General features: G+C 36.3%; 1 protein-coding gene across 6 annotated transcripts in view; it reads right to left on the bottom strand.

Annotated features, from left to right (window-relative positions):
* AGMO (alkylglycerol monooxygenase) overlaps positions 1-20927 on the bottom strand; it is a 193764-nt gene that overhangs the window by 58460 nt on the left and 114377 nt on the right. For 2 of the 6 annotated variants that reach the window (XM_074849166.1, XM_074849157.1), the window contains exon 13: positions 1577-1661. The exons of 2 other annotated variants lie outside the window; for them this stretch is intronic. In XM_074849166.1, the coding sequence (XP_074705267.1) occupies positions 1577-1661 (85 nt within the window). Of the gene's footprint in view, positions 1-1576; positions 1662-14102; positions 14483-20927 lie in introns of those variants that run through there. 2 more of the 6 variants (XM_074849174.1, XM_074849148.1) reach the window with 1 other exon arrangement.

Here is a 20927-nt window from a genome sequence, read left to right on the forward strand (position 1 = left end):
TAGTCATTTACTTTGACAGCTTTCTGTCAGGCAGCCAGGTGTAATCTACAGAATACACAGAAAAGCTACAACACTGAGATTCATATCACTCTACATGTAAAACATTAAAGCAGAAAACATTAAAAACCTATCTGATTTATGATTGAAAAGACAACAATATGGAGTGTTTTTTTCCATGGACTTATGCCTAGATTAAACTGATTTGGACACATAAATAGCAGGGGCTTTATTAGGCAGATCCAAGAAAATGCAATGCATTAAGAGGCTCAAGTTCAGTGGCCATCGTTCTGTGCTTGAAGTTAGCTGTACATGTAAAATTGCAAGTACATTTAATTAAAAAAAGTAGAAAAATTCTTATTTGGCTATCTAGCTGTCTATTAAGTACTAGGTTTTCAGTATACAATTTTCATTCCTTAATATGTCTAGTAGCTATACCAATTATGCCTCAAAGGAACTTGCAAAGCATCTCTATACCTTACTGTGACATTTCACTCTGAAGAAGACTCAGTAAATGTATACAGCTGCGTTATTTCTGCTTCAGAAAATCTGGTCTAATTTATATGATCATGGTCCAACTCCCTACTCAAAGCTTCTATCAGATGGCTTCATCAGGGCAGGAAGCTTGAACTTGTCTCAGTGGTGATGTAAAATTTTTCAGTCTGGGAACGCTGATTTAAACACCTCTGCTTGAGGCCACAATTCTAAGCATGAAAGGTCTGTGCCCCTGGGCTGTTATCTATGACTTTTTTCTGTCCTCCCAACATAAATTCAGCCATAGACTCCCCTCCTAGCTGCTAGTTTCCATTTCTAATCTCACACATTCAAGGGTTTCATTATAACAATGATCTCTACTACTATTTGAATGATTCCTTGGTGATTTCCAGGACAAAGTGCACTGTGTACCTGCTTTCAGGGCCTCTCAGCCACAGCAAAACATCTGCTGCATGGCCGAGGACAGTGCCCTCACAGAAGTCACAGATCCCTCCTTGCAAATTCTTAACGTATCTTTGGCTGAAAATCATCTACTAAACCATAACTGCCTATTAACATGTAATTCAGCAATTCATTTTGGGTAGCCTTGTCAGTGTACTATTTTACCACAGTCAACTTCTGCAGCTGAAATGAAGATCAGGGTTTCAATAAGTGAAGGATTACAAACAAGCCTTAAACTGTCTTTTTTTCTCATGAGCTTATAACCGATAATGACCAAGAGCTTACAGATAAGAGAGACAACTGCGAGGTATGCTTGTAGGACATGCCTTAGACCAGCAGCCATCTAAATGTTTCTTTTTGGCTAGCCCTCACACACACTGGTTCTTGTCTTTCAGGAGCCCTGAAAGTAGCAGATACTAAGAAAGGATTTAAGGGAGACATTAGTAAAAAAGTAACATAAGAAATCAGTTCAATGAAAGAAAGGAGTAACCAGATAGAATGAACACTTAAACAATCAGGCACCAACCTCCCTGATGAAACAGGAGGTGATGGGAGACTAACTCCGTGCAGTCAGGAGCATGGTGTACAAGAGTAAGCATTTGCATGGAAGATCTGAAGATTAAGACAAGAAGTTTGAACTCACTAGGATTGAAGTTGGTGGAAGTTCAAGAAAAGAGCGGGATGATCACAAGTTATCTGGCAGGCATTATTATGTCGCAGTTCGTTCCCTTTGGGGAAAAAAAGAATATTTCAGAATCTCTTTTTGAACTGGATTGGCAACTCTGGTTGTGGGACCACAAGTATGAAGGGCATGTCAAGCTAATGATAAGAGTGGGTTTTTTCCTCTCACATTCTCCCTTCAACCTTCTAAAACATAAGTCTATCAATACTACAGGAAATTAATACTGATTTATATACACTTTCCAGTTGAAATCATCTGCTGAATATGCGTGGTCACAAACAACCTTGTTTTTAATATATTACATTTGTAGGGGTACTTTTCATTATGACACATCTCAGTCCAGATTCACTACAGCTGGTTAGACACAGTCTACCTAAAGATGGAGCAGATAAATATGCTTCGTGAGGCAGGGAAGATTCTTGTTAGAAATTATTAAAGCAGAAATGACTATAAGCATTAATGCAACTCCTAAGATAGCAAAAAATTATCTCCCTGGGTATTTACACTCCACTCCTGAAACAACTGGGAATTATCCAGGACCAGCCAGGGTCAGAATCTAGGTTCTACTGACTTTAAGCACTATGCGATCTCTAAGTTCAGTTAAATTTAGTTTATGTCTGAACTTGGAAATAACGGAGGCTAAGGGAATTTCACTTTCAGAGTTCTTGTCAGACTTGGCCCACTTAATCCTTTAATTGGATGTTGAACTTTATGAATGTAAAACCAGAAACTGTTCATGTTTCTCATATAGGAACATATGGGAAAAATAATGTGTATAAAATTGATAAAAATTGGGGGACATAGCTTTAGAAAATACTTTTAAAGTAAAGAAAAGTTTTCACAATGAGTTTTGTTCTTTTTTTTAGTAGAAAATAGAATCCAGAAATATTTAGCTATATTATTTTATGCTAACATGGATGATACAGCTGACAATACCTAATGAGTTTCCCAATATTTATTTCAAAGTACTGCTTTACAGCTTGAAATGAATACCAGTGCTGGCAGGTGTCAAGACTCAATAGCAATTTACTCTCAGAGTAATGATGCAAATTACACACTTGATTTCTACAAAGAAAAGAACAGCAGTAAAATATGTAGTGACAGTACTATGAAGTTTGAAAGTGTGACGGATTGGCTTCCTGATATATCTGGTTTACCCAGCACAACAAAATCTTTGTGACTAGCACTGAATGCAGAGCGTACTTAAATTTAGCTACGGGATTGAACATTGTAATAGCTTAAAAGATCACTATGTTTCTTCCTATTTCCAGAGTCTAAATATTTTTTCTGATTCAGCATTTCTGTACATTCTTTTTACTAAATTGAATGCTGAATAGGAAATCTTCCAACTCCAGCACAAGTTCACTCACTCCCAAAAAGACACAACAGAAATCAATAAAATAGGTAATTCCTAGTTATTTTATAGCAATGTTGAGAGACAGTTAAAGACTTATTTGAGTAAAAACTAGTATAAAAGTTAGAAGATTGCACCATTAATATATTTTTAATATAAAACAAGAATTTGGATTTTTATTTGAAAAGTAATTATATAAATACTTGCTCTGAAAAATTAGCAAGTATATAAGTTACTTGAAATTTGTAAAAGTGTGCTACTAACCCTAAACAAAAAAAGACAGAAGTAATAAAATTGAAATCCCATGGCAACTAGGGAAGATCAGTAAGTGAATTCAGACATATAAAATCTTCTCCACAGACAGAGAGAATTTTCAGCATTTCAGACCAGTAAGGTAACTGCCTTGTGTAAAGGCTCAGGTTAGTGGAAAGGAAAATATAGACTACAATCCAGTAAAGATTTAAAACACATGCTTAGCTTCATGCACCTAAATAGTCCCATTAACGTGAAGTTAAGCATGTGTGCATGTCTTTGTAGGATCATACTCAAGTGATATCCCTTTGATGAATGTTTCTTCCTGTGTTAGCAGGGAACGGTGTTTGATCAGGCCAGCATGGGGTTAAGCGCCCTTTATCTTTCACCTCTCCACTTAGAGGACCCTACTATGTTGGTGGGGATGAGGATGAGAGAAGCAGTATCCAGCCCTAAAGGTATACAGTTCAAATTCTGGTTATTTTAAGAAGAGAAGCCTCTAACACAGCTGAAACTGAAGGTCTAACTGTAGGATGTATATCCTGCAAGTTCCTGAGCTGCTTTTGGTTGCCAACAAATTCCTGATCAAAATGTTTTAGATTTTTTTTTTCATAAATTATATCTAGTGATTAATATGGAAGTAGCTCTGCTGATTTCCAGATTAACCTTTTTGTGCTAAGGATATACTGAACATTTTATTTCATGTTCCCTTCCACCTATAAGAGGCCCATTTGTGTATATACCCAGACAATTTTTTTTGCAGTTTGGATCTTAATTGCAACAGCAGTGATTGCAAAATAGCTGCATAATATATCACACTGAACAACTGTGAGCCTAAACTGAGCTCTAATTATACATTCCTGGCTTAAAGCATCTTCAGGCGTTCACTACAGTAAGACTAGGACAACCGTCTCCGAGAGAGAGATGGGAGAAGTGTGCCACAACAGACAATAAAGTTTTTGTGCAGAATAAAACCGAGAACACAGGGAACTGCATTTCTTCAACAGTGTAACTTCTAATTGCTTAAGGCCTTTCATAGTGTAATTCTAGAGACTCTTTACAAACACAGTAATCATACCTAATAAATGCATTATAATGTGGGCATTCTTGGATGCATTTTCCATTCAGTTAAACAAACACAAAGAAAGATTCTGTCACTGGCCTAAGCAGTCACTAACCTAGCAATAGGCAGGAATGGATCCTCCAAGTTCCTATTCTCATTTTAGTAGTTAGAGAGGTTGGATTTTTTCCCACAATTTTTATTGAAAATATATTTTATTATGCTTCTTCCAAACAGAAGTTTATAACTGCATATAACTGCTGCACTATGGACTGCCCTAGAAAGACACGTAACTTGACTGTATAGGCCACAAGGACGTAACCGCACATGCTTCCTAAAATGAAAAAGAATTCAAAACACATGAAGTATATCAGGAGAGAATATAAAAGAGAATTTAACAAAAGGAATCCACCCTAGATCTTTTGGTGAAGAAAAGCAACTGAGGATTATTAATGGCCACAAATATTCAGTGGCTGTGAAAAATGTTGTCAAAACCTAAACTGACCCAGAATAGAAACAGAATAGAAAGCTGAGAAGTTCTGTGAAAAAAAAATATTTCTTATTCTTTTTCCCTAAATGCTGTTTTAATATTCCATATATTGTTCTAACAAAAAGTGGATTTGGATGTATTTAAATAAGGAATTGTATTAAAACTAACAACTGACTCATTATACGTCACTTAAGTTGTAGCATCCCTGAATTACAGTTTGTGATGGCTTTGCATATTCCTAACTTCACAGCTAACACGCCTTCCAGTTTTTATTATTACCTCGTTATTCCCATTCTTCCTTTATGATGTTATGGTGACTAAAAAATATGTGACTAGAAAATAGCAGCCTTTCATACTTCAATCCCCTGACTTCCCCTGGGGGAGTGGATTACTGCATCATAATACTGGTATCTGTTAGTTAATGCTGTGGGCTTCACTCAACTTCAAAGCAGAGATATTAAAGGCTCGTTTTCCACTACAAGGCAGGTGTATTTTTATTAGCTCTTTTTCAAAATTGCTATGACTTCACTTGTGGATATCCCGCCAACAGCCATTATTGAAAGCTGGACTATAATTGCTAAGGAACATGCAATGTCTGAAGCACTAAACCAGCGTTACTGCAATCCTCCAACAATTGACTGAAACCAAGTGTTACATCATTAAAGCTGAATTACAACACACCCATGGCGTGCTTTCCATGTGTGCTATTTTAAACAATAGTAGAGAAAAACCTGGCTATAAATTCACAGATCCCCAATTTGTTCAAAATTCATGAACAATGAGGGCTGTCTGACAGGCTCTGTTGGCTCTATTTTAGTCAGAAATGTCACGCACCATAATTAAATGTCTGTTTGGCTTTTACTGGAGATGGAAATGCTAGCTTTAGTTATAAATTTAAACAACCTGTCACAAGGGGAGACTCCACATTTGTATGGTTTAGGAAAGTTTAGCAATTGTAATTGCTCCAGGAAAGACAAATAAACTAATGGAAACTGTTCTATTTCTTAATTGGCTTTGCATTGGAAAAAAATAAGCTAATGTGGTTATGGTATAGCTTTCATCTGGTTTGGACTGAGTTCTTTGCTTTGGTAGATAAAGTTAGTGCACCAGTACTTTCCATTGCCGTTACTTAATTCTCACACAGAAATTAACTGAAGACTACAGTAATCACATCTTCTAGATTAAGAGAAGATGCCATTGACAAGTGGCAACAAAATACCATCAGCCTTCCAGAAAAATGTTTAGTTCAATTGAGCGCAGTTCGCCCTGATGTTGTCCAAGTGGAAATATTTTGCCGTCACACTGGTATGCAGAGGCTATTATAGTTTAAGCAAATCCTGCAATTTTTCTACTCAGCTTCAGAAATTTTACAGTGCCCAGATTCCAGTGGAAAATATTTGATCACTCATATGCTTGGATAGAAATTTGTCACCTGGAATAGAAATCAGGGTAAACCTGCCAGCATCCTTATGCAGACAGGCTCTGCAAATATATACTAGGTAAGATCTCTGCCAAATAACTTGCGTCTGGCCAATACCACCTTTCAAATAGTCTGTGAATACCAGTTGCCAATAAAGATTCATTATACCATGTATAGGTAAATATTATTTTAGCTTTTGCATCTACAGTTTTAAGCTTACACAGTAGCAATTCATTTGCTCTCCACATATTACCTGTCTGCAAGTTTCTGTGCAGTAGCCAATCACAATATTCACACTTCTCACTAGCACCTAAACAATATTCTTCTTTTACTTAAAATAGATCACTGTCAGATGCAAACATTTCCAAGTTATGTTTTTCACTAACACACAAAGTACGTACTGTGGCTATTTTAAATAGCAATATCACATGCAAAACTTCAGACTAGATGTTATAATCATCTAAGTCTTTTCCTGATGTGCTGCTTTTCAAGAAGCTAATCATTTCAGCTGGATTCTATAATCTGTTTAAATATAAGTCAATGAAAATGTTCACAAATTAATGCAAAAAAATAATATTATCTCTATATTTCTTGTAGCAAAACTTTAGAGCCATTCCCTCAGCAATGGTAGATCCTCCAGAATAGTCCCAAATCATGCACTGGGTTACAGTTGTTAAAAAGATAAACTGTTTCAGAAGGGAGTGTATACCACTTTCACCATAAATGTTTGCTTATACATCTCATTCTCTCTTGTTTAGAAAAACCCCACCAATTCAGATTATCTCACTTCAGAATGCTATTTACTTTTTCAAAATTGCACCAAACTTGCTGATATGAAACTTCTTAAGCAGTTGTTGCATTGATTTAATTTTCACTTTAATTTTACCAGTATTTTCACCTATTAGAACTATGTGAGAACACTTCAGTGAATAGCTATTAATGTTTGATTCTTAGAAACATGTGAGAGCAACACCATTTAGCAGTATTTTTTTTCCATAACATTTTCCAATTTACCTGACAAATCAGGCTGCTTCCTCTCCTCCATACTTTCCTTCTACTACATCCTTTCACACAACTTCATCGCTTTATTTTTCCCTCACCTCTTCCCATCATAAAGTCTTCCAGTGTCCTTATGTCTCACTATCACTTCATTTATTTGAAGCTCTCTCCTGAAATCTTTCTTTGTTGTTGCTCATATATTATTTCAGATTTTCTATGGGGTTTGTTCTTTCCTCCTTTCTGGAAATGTTTGTAAATATTGAGGTTTATTTTAGAGGGTCCTTCTTCATATGAAGAGAGCTAATAAACAACGTTTTGCCCAGATTAAAGGCAGGGTGCACCAGCCAGGGCAGCTAATGGCAAAGATTTAATTCCTTTTTAGCACCCTGATCTCTGATTCTTCAGGCTATTGATCTGTCACAAGCATTTTTTCTGAATTATCAACACTACCTCAATTTATTCCTGCTTTTGCAGAAGACACTGGTGGCTGAACAATTGCTATATCACAGATGAATCCTCACTCTCTGACAATAGTAAAGGTCTTTTGTAGTATTAGAGCACTCTATTGCAGCATGACTAGGGATCACATTTGGTCCCAGTTGCCAGAAAATTTCATTTTCATGTGCTCAAAAAAAAAAATAATCTCGCCATCATGAACTCAGCAAGGATAAATCTATTCATCTGTTGTATATTTTGACATTTTTCTTTAAATAAAAGATCTTTCTATCATTTTTTCTTTAACTGAAAAGATCTATTGTGTAGATCTTGTATAAATAGTTTATTTTATGTCATTATGTAGGGCTCAGCAGGTACATCAAGTTTTTATGCCATTATGTACAGCTGATACACCAAGGTTTTGTACAAGGTCTGTCCTTGTTCTGCTTTTGTACTCCTCTAGATATTATTACCCCCAGCACAAATTCTACCATCTCTACACAGATCCCACTCTTCTGCAAGTCTTGTTCCCCTTCCCCCCAGCCAACTAAATTTCAGCCTTCCCAATATTATTGTGTGTCTGATTGTCATCTTAAATTTAAATTATTTATTTTCTGTTTCCAAATAAACTTTGCCTCCTTCTTTCCCTATAATTCTAGATATCATCATCACTGTTTATATATCATCTTTGATTCCCATGTCTCCTGAGACTTCCCCACATCCACATATGCACATTCTTTCCTAACAACATACCTGAGCTAATTAGTCTTATTCATTCATGAATCTGGGATTCTCATCCAGGCCCTTGTCTTCTCATATCTCCGATACACAGTAATTATCTTTGCCAAAACCTTTACACCTCACTGATGTCCACCCAGAATGCTAATGAAATAAATATCTTAGACTGTCCTTTGGCTATGTCATTCCTCTATGTACATTTCCTTTGTCTCTCTTTTGAAAAGTAAGCTAATTTTCAACATTTTAAGGATCTTTTCAGCATATCTCTCTGTTCCCTGAGCTAATTCCATTAGCCTCCATTATTACACACTCAATTTTCAGAAATACTTTGTGATTTCTCCTCCAATGGTCCTAATGCTTGTCCATATGCACCGACTCCCTTTTATCCCATGTTTACACTGTATGTGCCTGGGAACAGAACTATCATTTTGTTCTGGGACTTGACAGTACCTTGAACAACTGTTAGAATACCTGGATGCCAACTAGTTTGACCTCAGAGTTAGTAAAGGAAACATCTACTCTTAAGCAGCACATCGCAAACAGTGATTGCAGTGATTAAATATTTTGCTACTTGCAGTCCAGCCTCTCATTAGAGCATTAAAATACTGATTTGCCACTGTAGAGTGAATGGACAGCAAGGTGCTTCAGGACCTCTTTAATACAGCAAAGGTCAAAAACACCCAAATGTTAACAATGAGATCCCTAAAAAATTAACTAACAGTTGAAAACTATTTTCCTCTCTAAATATTTTGAATATCTTAAAATTTTCACATTTAGAAAGCATTTTTTTAAACCAGATTGTCCAGAAGAATATTTCAGAAATGTTTTTCTTTGCATGTAATAACACCTGTAAGGTGAATATAATTGTTTGTGTTAATGGAGGGATTTATTTACATTGATGACTCCAGTTTTTCTCAATTAACAGTGAGAGCAAAACAAAACAGGAAAGCAAGTCACTAAACTACCCAATTTCATCTAATAACAAGGCAATCTATCCTTCTGTTCAGCAACATACTTCAAAGTGCATATTCAACCAGAATTTTTCAATTTTTTAGCTCCCATTAAAATAAAACAATGAGGTGTTTCATGTAACGCTAAGTGTTATTTTAAAGCTAAGCAGTATGAAAATGCTGGATGAGAATGAGCTCCAGAGATCTGGCATTCCTTGAAAATTACTGTACATGAATAGTTACACATGCATAATTATATAATTACACTTGATGGCAGCAATAGCACATAGAGAAGACTATTAATAGCACGTAAAATCTGTAGAAATCTCATGAAGACGAATATCCTCCACAAGTATGAAAAGGTGGCACTTGGTGCAGAACATATTTTAGTTTTACATTTCAGCATGACAATTACCATGAAAGAAAGGATCAAAGTCAAATGGCACAGCTGGCAGCTTGAGAATAATTTAAGAGGTGTACTGGCAATAGCGTTTTGGTTTCAGTAAGATGGACTGCATTAACCGTAATAGGGAAACGATGGTGGAGAAAACTCATACAGCATTCTTGCCTGGCGTTAGTACATTAGTTGAATCTGCAGTTTTGATGACTTCATACAAATTTTAAGGGAGAAAACTTCTGCTAATGAATATGAACAACAGTAATGTCTCCTCCACAGTTTGGGACAAAACAACAACTAGGCTTAAATCACTGATTCAGGAACTCATGACCACTGGGGAAAATAAGATTAGCATGTGCCTATATAATATCCAACCATGGTTCCTTGACCTTGTCCCCAAACTACAAAGAGATAATCTGTCTGCAAGGACATGACTAAATACTTTAGAAATCAGAGCAGCTGGGCTGGAAGGATGTAATATAAGATATGCAGATAATGCTGTATAAACCCAAGGCTCTTCTCTCGTTTCCCACTCTCCCTGCAAAGTTTGAATTTTACAGTACTGCAGGGGTGGGATCAGAGAAGTAACTTCTTATCATTCATTCCCTTTACAAAGAAAGTAATAAAAGAAGTTTGGGAGAATGTACAGATCCTCCCTACTTTCCATCCTTACCCTCACTCTCCCCCAGAGCATTACAGCTGTGCCCTGCATGGACAGTAGAGGGTTTGTCATGTCTGCCTTGCCCCCGCCCCTCACACCATTTCCTTCCACTTTTAACCAGGCTAATATTTGAATATGCATACTCTGTCCAACAAAGAGTAATAATGCATTTGATAATACACTTGACAGTCACCGATTTCCACATCCTTTCCCCAAAGACGACTCATCCTTGGACTGAAGGCAAAAGTGTGACCTGTCTTAGCTGAGTTTTCCTTCAAACAGACAGACATTCAGCAGAAGACCTACCTTTATTTGTTTTGAAAAGTATTAAGCATAGCTTCAGTTTCTTAGCAATTAAGCTAACAAGATGGTTCCCTTTCAACCACAATTTTCCAAAGGTGATTTGCATTCTGAAGACTCTAAGCCAAGAGGCAAACATTTGTCCACACACGAACAGTTCTGAAAATCAGAATCTCTGCCGCCAAATGTATTATGGGTTCTCTGAAATTGCTGGCATATATGCCCAAATATGCACACTCTAACACATGCAGATTTTACAGTTGTAATATGCTTTTGTGCAGAGTTTAATAGTACGGATTACTGCACATTACAAAGCAAAATAAAATCATGAAGATTATGTAATTTGATCTCCACAAAGATCAAAATAAAACAGCAGAGGATGTAAAGTAGTTGGTTGGGCAGATTTTATGTGGACTGTCCAGGAAAAGTGGACCAGTTTTGCTTGCATGCTGCTTTCACAGCTATTATTTTTGTTAGTTTTGTAATCTGATGCTTTTGATTTTTATTTGATGCTAATAAATTCTGAAAGCCACAGAATTTACAAAGCCAAAAAAATAAACCTGGATCCACTAAAGATCCCGTTTTCCTCTATCTTAACTCTCTACTAGCCAGCATTGGAACTGTCAGTTTTACATCACTGCAACAAGCAGATTTGATTCATCTAGTGGATTGAGACTTTTTATAAGAACTTGGCAGAAATTAGTAAACACTTAGAAGGTGATAAATAGCTCAGTAAGATACTCAAAAACATCAAGTTAAGATGGCATCAATTTATATAAAAATTAAGGCTATAAAAATATATTTGTTCTATCACTGTTCTTAATCAGAGTAACACTGTATAAATTGACATCACAGTGGGAAATAAAGTTATACAAGAATATACCATGCTATTATTTAAATTTATTTCTTGTTCTTTGATATAATTCATTGATAGCTACGCACTACATATACACATAAAACAGACCTTTTTTCCCCCCACATAGATGAACCCAGCTGTCCTTCAAGCAATGAAAGGATTTTCTAAGATCTTCATGGAGCCTCTACTGAGAATTTCTTACTCTAGAATTATCGATCTGTTTCAAGTGAGCTAGCTTTGAGTAATGTATAATGACAGAAAAAAAAAATAAATCAGGGTGTTAAAAGGCTGATGTGAATCAGGTGCTAATATTCTACCAGTATCAGGGGCTGTGTTAAAACTTGACAGCATTTGCTTTTTTTTTTAAATATCCAGTTTCCCTCTGCTAATGGAAAGCTTCTTACTTACAACGGCAAGAGCCTCATATAGCCACTCAGACAAAACACTTGCTAATCTTCCTCTGCTCTTAGAAGTAGAGATGGGATGATTTTATCAAACAATTTATTTATTGAAATGTGTCATGTCAAGATTAATGAATTTACAGCAAGTTGAAGACTTTTGATTTTATTTTAAATGGAGAAGTTTAAATGTTTCTGTTTCAGGCAATACTTTCTTCTGGCATTTCACTGTTCTTATTTTATAATAAGAATCATAATCATAAAGTGAAATAAAAATGTATTAGTCCAAGTAAAATGAAGCATTCTAACTGCTTATCTCCAACTTCCCACTTGTTTGTGTTTGTCGTTCATTTTGCAAAAGAATTGAAAAGACTTCCAGTTTCTTGAACCTCAAATTATTCTGTAGGTCTTATTTTGATTTGGTTAGTGAACAAGAAAATAAAGTTTTCCTAGATCTCTCTATTATTTGAGTCAACAGGGCAAAGCACATTGAGCAATGGCAGTTTGAGATTCCAGCAGAGTTGTGAGTTTACAGACCAATTCAAATATTCAGCACATTGATAGGACAAAGTATGTTCACTACTGTGTAGTTACCAACAGAGGGCCATAAAATGGTATGAACAATTCTGTCTAGAGCAAATAGATTTAATCAGAAATCTTGGCCTAGGATGCAAACACAACTGCTAAAACTGGTTAGAACTGGGGGTTTTTTTGGAAATTCCCCATGAGTATTTTTTTTCTTTTTATATTTTAAGTTTTTTAATTAATTCCTCTGTGTAAGTTCTCATATTAATTCTCTCCATTTCCTTTTAGTATCTTTTACTTTTTCACATATAGGAAAAAAAAGCAAAAGTAATAAAAGGGAAGAGAAAGGAATACACAGAGAAAGGAAAGTTAAAAACTGTATCCTTTTATTTAGAAAAGTCTCAAATATTTTTCAGTGCTTTTTAAAAGCAATGCAAAAGCATACGTTGGGTTTTTTTTCAGCCAACTGTACATTTTAGACTTCTGTCCAGAAGGCATGACAAATTCTAGCCAGTTGTACCCTAATTCTTAAAATTTATGAAGCTCTTCTCAGTTGTTGGTATCTTGGTAACACATTTTTGGGTCCAATTTACAAGTCTGACAGTTGAAGTCCTGCTTTTTACATGTTTTATGGTCTGGTGATGTATTTTAATAAGCCTCAGATAACCCCAAAAGCTACTTACCATCCATACATGTAGTATGGAGGATACATGTGTAATGGATTTGGTTTAGGCCAACACTTTCATTAAAAGTGAAGACAGTCCACAAGATACTAGAATTAGACTCCTAAATGCATCCGGTACTGTGCTAGAATGTACTCAGCTGAAGATAACGGAGAACTTAAAAAAATATGTATACATTAAAAAAAGTGAGTTTTCTAAACAAGGAAGCTGTTTAATAGGCTTCACTTGAAAATCAAGAATAAAAAATGACCAGGAATTTAACTAGGATGATGGCAGCTCTATTAACTGCTTACATAGTGCACAGAAGTGGGGTAGGCCCTTTTATGTATGCACAAAGGCAGGTATCTGTCCTACAATGTTACAATTTAACTAGCCTGTTCTCAGACAAAGGAAAGTGGAGATAAGTATTGAGACATGTAGATACAAAACAATGCAGTTAATGGCCAGATTCTGCTTCTTAACAACCTGCTTAACAGCCACTTGTTTCCTAATATCTGACCGTTCTTTGTAGCCAACTTACATGAAGCCAACAAAAAGAGAAACAAATATTATCTAGAGATTTATAGTCATATGCAGATGTGCAATGAATTCAGGTAATAGCTAAGGACAAAATATAGCATCCTTTTTTCCATAAAATCTAAAGTGTTCAAACTAAAACCAGGCATTTTCAACTGTGTATTAGCTTCCAATCAGTAAAATAAACAACCTATTTCAGGCATTCCATGGGCTTCACATTAAGATAAACCAAACAAATTCTGTCAGGACAGATGTGATCACTCCCAGACTCTATAGGTGGTTGCTGCATTATTTTGCCTTAGTTTCAAGTGATAACTAGAGCTTTACATGCACTTTTTTCCCCATAACACCTATTTCCAACTTTTAAACATACAGCATTTTGCGTGTTCTGCATTTGGGAATCAGTTGTTAAACACAGCATTTCCTAAACTTCTTTCATCAGGCAATTTTTATTTGGCATTGGAAGAAGAAGGAAATTTTAAAACATTCTTTGTCTTGCATAATACCCAAATATAAAAATAAATATAGCATTGTTGCTTTCTCTATATTACCTGACTCTAAACATCATAGAAAACAGAACTCGTACAAAGGAATGATATAACAAGGCAGTAATAAAGAAAATAAATCACAGCACAGATAATGACTTGATTTTATCTTACTGATCTATTGCCCACTTTAGACAAAAGGCACTGGCTGGTTAGAATTTAGCATGCAATTGCCCAGATGTCATGAACTAGTTTTCAGTCTCTGTGGTTATTTCAGGTGCTGCTAGTAGAAAAACAGAGGCTTGACTTTTACTGTGCTTTTCTTTCTTTGTTGTTCATAAGAAGCTTCTGAAAAAAAAAACAGTCTGAGTAAAAGATTTTTTTTTTTTCAATCATCAATTCTAATAAAATATATTACAGAATATTTTGAGTTAACTTCTGCTTTCCTAAATACAGGTATTGATTTGGCTTTCCAATGGCCTATGTCACAGCCCGATTCTTTGGGTCATATACAGACATTCTGTTCCAGAAATGCAAAGTTTTCACAGCTGCCATGTTCTGCTCACTGTTACAGAAGTGGGAAGAGACATTTATGGGAAGAAGAATCTTGTACCTCCATTTCCCTTGCAAGACATATAAATTGAGTAAACCTGGACTGCATGTCTTTTTTGCATTTGTGTTTTCTCTATTTAAATCTTGTGAGACAAAAATATCCAAAATGCTTTAAATACAAGGTGACCACAAAGAACCAGCCTAGTATCTGCCAAACCCAGATTTATTCCACATCAGAAATAGCTAGCTATATTAAAGCTGTCATCTCCTAAAAGCTAATGTCTGTCATGTTGAGGATAAAATTCAAACTAAGCCATCTGCCTTCATGGTCTTGGCAACACAGGTACAGCTCTCCTCTCTAAGATTAGGACAATTCCCACCTGCCAGTTGCAATAGTTTTGGTCACAGACTATCTGCTTTTGAAAAGAAGTCTACTAATTTTACATATCAGGTTGTCCTAATAAACACACACATGCAGGTGAGCTTGGCTACAGACAGCTATAGGCCACAAAGCGCACACATGCACCAGCTGTGCATGGGTGGGGCTGGAAGCCTCCTTGCTCTGGGGTGTCCAGCACGGCTGTGGGACACAGTCTGATGGATGCAGAAAGTATCTTCTGCTTTTCCCCACACCGCATGTGTGGATGGGAAATTTCAGCAAGTAAGCCCGTGTCTTTCATTCAGGACGCAGCACTCACTCATCCTACCCTTGCCTTTGACTCAGAGATTGCAGTGTGCTTTACGCTATACCTTTAAATCAACCTTGAACGTAAAAAGTGTAAGAGTGTGAAGTGATCAGTAAGCACTGGCTCTGTCAAGCATAGGAAACACAAGTCTGCTCCAACGGCCTTTGCATCTCTCCTACAGAATCCAAACAGCGCGGGGTCTGTCTGTACGCCTGCCTTTCACTCCAGGGTACACCAGCGCTGCTTGTGTTGTGATGCAGAGGTGCCTCTGTGCTTACACAGATGACTAATACTGTAAACAAGGGATCTTCTGAGAGCTCCTTCACTGGAAGTACTTTTTTAAACTCTTTAAAGAGAGAAGAAAAAAAAAATTACTCTACAGATTAGTTTTCCTAACAGTACTACCTCTGCAGGAAAAATCCAGGTATGAAACGAATATATGCATTTGTGCATTTAAAAAAAAAAAAAGTCAGTTAATACTCTAGTACTGGAACTGCAATTAGACAGAAACATCTACCCATGTGGAGTATCTTAGTTGTCACCAGGGATTAATATTGGTGAAGCAATTCACTGCTATGGAGATTTCCATTATTATCCATATGTTATTATGATGTAGAAAAGAATGCAGTTTGATGGGGTTTGTAGCGTTACTAGCTTTTAGAAAAATTATGCTTTATGAACCAAACCAGTCTGCAATGCAAATTAGTAACAACATGTGTGAAATGGCACAGTTTCCTTTTCATTAAGACACCTTCAGATGTGTAACTGAACATTACTAATTTCATTTGGCATGGTTGTTACCTTTAAAATGCAAACGTTGCATACAGATATAAGTCAATCACTAACTGCTTTGGGCTAAAAAGGGTCAGAAAATGAGCTTTACAACCATCAGTGAGAGTGCTGACAGAAAAAAACACAAAATTTCAGACAGTATATGTAAATATGTATTTTCTATCTTCAGACTATCACCTTTGCTTCATCTTTGACTGCATGCTTCTGATTTCTATTAAGCATGACTACCTCCTTGTCTTGTCAAGCAATTAAAGTGACAAAAGTAATAGCAGATGCCTCTTTCACAGTTAAAACTACAGCAAGCAGACCATAGCTTGCATTTTATTGCAACCACTCTATACAGCCTAATAATGGCAAGGTAATTGAAAAGATCCTGATAATAAACCACCAGTTTACTTTTTTTAGACAAAATAAATATATAACCCAATTCAGGCTTCATTTTAACAACACATTAGATGGTTTCCAACTTGTCTTGATTTTTGTTTTATTTTATGATTGTAAATAAACCCTGGAAAATTCCTTCCCCCATTTTACCACCTGAAACTGCAGCTGTTGGCTGACACTATCAAAGCCTCGCAATTCCGAACTCACGTGCAAATCTCATCAAGTGCAGACACTTCTAATTGATTCCAGAAGTTTTTCTTTTGCTAAGATCAGCGGGCAGAAGAAGAATAATGAGCAGCTTTTAAGCAGAGGGGGAGGGTGTTGAGCTCAGGGAGTGGAGATTTTAAAAGCTCCAGCTTGGCTGCTCCGCCAGAAATGCGGAGCAATTTTACGGTCAATTGGCCAGAGCATCTGGAACTATACATCATAGTCTTTAGTTGATGGTGGTGAAGCCGACTCTCAAACTGGCTAAGTCTAAAATCAGTAATGACTATGCTGTCACACCTAAGTGGAAACTAACTTAATCTACTGCCAGATTTTACTGTGACTTTTTCTAAGGGACATTATTCCCCTTAGGGCAGTTGTCAAGAATATTAAAAGTCCAGTCCCTGGGATACACTGCATGGTATAGCAGACTTTTCTGAATGAAGCTAACATAGAAAATACAGATTACAACTCGTGTTTGTTTAATTCCATGTGTGTTGACAAGGCTTTTTATCATAAGGTAGTAGAGTTTCCTTCCATCCCCAGCTTCACTTCTAAAACACATTTAAAATACGCCAGCCAATCTAGTTAGGGCACAGAGACTGCATAAATGCTAGGGTCATAAATCACAGCACAGGGCATGGAGCTTTCACCTTAATGGAAACCAAATATGGGATATGCTGCTCTTTAAAATGTGGCACAGATGATCATAATGAGGGACCAAGGAAAAATGCTACAGTACAGAAAACTATCATTGATGTGGAAATAAGTTCTTATGAGTAAATGTTTGCTTTAAGTCAGTACTCGTAAGTCAGTATTCCAATGCTGGTAAATTACACTAAGAAACAAGTGAGGTAACAGCAAGTCTTTATACGATGAAAGGAGAAATAAGTGGTGTGGTAATATATCACATTAGGAGGGACTGCTGTGGAACACAGAATACAGTGCAAATCAGTTCTTTAATAAAGAGATATTATATATTTTATCCAGACAAATTAGCTGACACACTCATAAGAAATAACAGAATTGCATCCAAGATCAGAGAAGCAGTCCATTTGGTACAGAATACTGTCTCCAGAAGTGTTTGGAACAGCTGCATCGAACAAGTTTAGATACTCTGGAGGAGTAAATAAACAATTTGACCACAACAAAGTTCATTTCTGCTTTCATTAGGTAAGGGCCAAATTATACCCTGCAGCACAAGATTTTATATATCTTACAAAGCTGGTTATATTTCTAATGGACCACATGCCAACATAAAACAGAAAAGAAAACAAGTTATTAATTTAAAATATCACACATGTATACAATCTCTTTTTTTCTCTCTTTTCCTCAGTGAAAGTTGTCCTAGATTTTTGTCCTTCCTACCTGTAAATTAATACATGACTGCCAGTGCTTTCACAGCCAGGCAGCCCAGGAAGTTGCAGTGCAGAAAGAGTCTGGGTGAAGAAAACTCAGATACAATACCTTAGCTGAAACAAAGGTAAAAGACAAACAAGCACATCAAGACAGATGTCTGTATTACCTCCTCTAGCTTCCTCACTCCTAGCCCTTTAGTTTAAGAGTCTTTCTCAGTACTGAATTGCAGTCACTATAAGAGTTGGTGAAAATATTTAAGACAAGAGTTCCAACAACATGTCAATGGCTCTCATTTCTACTTGCTCCTCATTAGTACTACTGTCAAATAACAGCCAGTGCTTGACCAAAATCAGCTCATGGAATATGCTGGCTGATGCCAAACCAGAGCAGTTGGATGGAAACACTTTGAAGAGGTGCACCATCACCACAGATTTATTTTTACATATTGTGCCTGCTGAACTGTCACATAACTGAACACACAAGCAATGTTTTTTGCTACCTCCAGGTGGTTAGGAGACTCCAGGCCCAGTCTGACAGAAAATGATTTGGCTTTAGTAACACACATGATGACCACATTACACAGGCATGAAGTAATCAGCTTAAAGAAAACTAACTAGTATAGGTCGTGGCAGCACACATCCTCAAGCAGAAACACATTAGCTCCTTAGTTTACTGTCTACAACCAGTTAAATATATCTCTGCCCCATCATCAAGGTTTTCAGTGACCTGCACCCAAGAAACAATTTTCTTAAGATCTAAAAATTTCCTCAAACATCACCACTTCTTTTAAAAACAGAAAAACCAAAAAACCCCAAAAAACAAACACCAAAAAACCCTGCTTCTTTCACCTAACCATCTGCATGAAATACATACAGCACAAGGAACAGAAAACGCATGCTGAGAAACATGCATAGTTCCACCTCCCATAAGGAAAAAAAGGTCACTTTTCTAACTCTGATAACTTCAAATTACTGTCTTGTTTGGATAAGGAAAGGACACCAGGAGAGATCCCCTAGGAGTGTATCTTTAAAAGACTTCACATACAATAGCAGGGATAACAATATCTTTAAACAATCATAAAAATAACATAATTTTCTTGTGGAACCAAGGCTGGTAACACACAACTTCAAAGTATCAATAGACCCAGTGCTGTACTTACTGGACTGTGGACACAGTTAACAACCATATTAAGATTGCAGGTTTAGCAAAAGCAGAAGTCCTTCCTTCTTACACACCTCTACTTCCACCTTCCCTGAACCTCAGCATTAGGAACCTTCCTTACTCCACAGCAAGTTGCATCACTTATCTGAAGAAGAATCTTTGGCTTCATAAATCAGACCAGCTGGCTAACCCAATTAGCGAGGGTAAGAGGCTAGAGCCAGAGGACAGGACTACTCCTCATGCTGGAATTACAATCTTAGCTGCTTTTTTTCACACTCACCTGAGCTAATTTAATGGAAAAATGAGAAAGGCTTGCTCCTTGTTTCCTCTGCTCTTCTCTCTCATTGCTCCCCTAGTTTTCTCTCATTTCTTCTGTATTTTCCTTCTAATTTTCACCTAGGTGGCCTTCCTCCTATGCAGTAGTTCTGATAATTGTCAGACCTTCTTATGAGTCAAATGCAATAATCTGCAGTTTAAATCACCTATTTTTGCTATTTAGAGTACCCCACAAATAGTAACTGCAAAGATCTGAAACCTTACCTACTGGTTCTAAAACTTTAATGAGAAATATAAACATATGAAACACAGTCACAGCAGAAAACCTAATGCATAGACAGGAGTCTCATACTTTTTCACTAATGATCCAACATGCTGTTAGCAAAATCAGTCTTGCACTTTGCTGCATTAACTTAGGAATTATTTGTTCGATTCTAGACACACTGAGTAGTGCTATCATGCCTCTTGCAGTTAATTTTTCTTCATCCCTAAGTAAGTGCCCTGAAAGGCATAATTTATAGACCAAAAAAAAAAAAAAAAAGTCAACAGAAATTCTTTTACATGATGTTGTGCATTCATTCCTATTGCTCATGAATACTCTATTACTAAAGAATTGTTTATTTGGTAACATATAAGGATGATGACACAAGGCGGACATTATTCAAGTGTATTACAGATTATGAGTACTAGAAATATAACATTAAAAAGATCAAAGTCAGCTAAATCCAGGTGCATGTTAAAAATGGAATATTTACAAGAGGCAAATGAAAAGATTAAATAGATGTTTTAATTTGCACCTTTCAAAAATTTTAAGTAGATTTGAAAGTGAAACAGAACAAAGGAATTTGAAAAGCAAGCAGATAAATACTACTAGGACATACGTAGCAGACATTTTAAAAATTTCTTATGAGATAGGTCTATGTTTATGGGCCTCACAAGATGGTCAAAGTTATCTACGCTATTATACTATGAAAGATAGATAACCTGTTTGAATCTTGACCAAAAACAATTTTTAAGACAAATTTTAGACCTAATTTCTGAGAAAAACTTTTATTTACCTATCTATTTATCTATTTATTGATTGATTTTGCTTTCTGGTGTTACTGGTTCAAAATGATCAGGTCAATATTGAGCTAAAACATTAATATTTGAAGACTTTTCAACACGAACTGACAAATCTCTGGCAGTTTCCCTTTGCTCAGAATTTTTTTATCATGAATCCCATTATAACAATATTACCACTCATGAGAACATTCCTACCATGAATCCAGAAATTGTATGCCTTGAGAGCAAAAGCAGATCATTTATATCAAAATGGAGGACCCCTTGAAGTTCATTACAAACATTCAGACTAGATATAGGAAGAAATTTTTTATGAT

This window comes from Strix aluco, chromosome 1, assembly GCF_031877795.1.
Source record: "Strix aluco isolate bStrAlu1 chromosome 1, bStrAlu1.hap1, whole genome shotgun sequence".
In the NCBI taxonomy this organism is placed as follows: domain Eukaryota; kingdom Metazoa; phylum Chordata; class Aves; order Strigiformes; family Strigidae; genus Strix; species Strix aluco.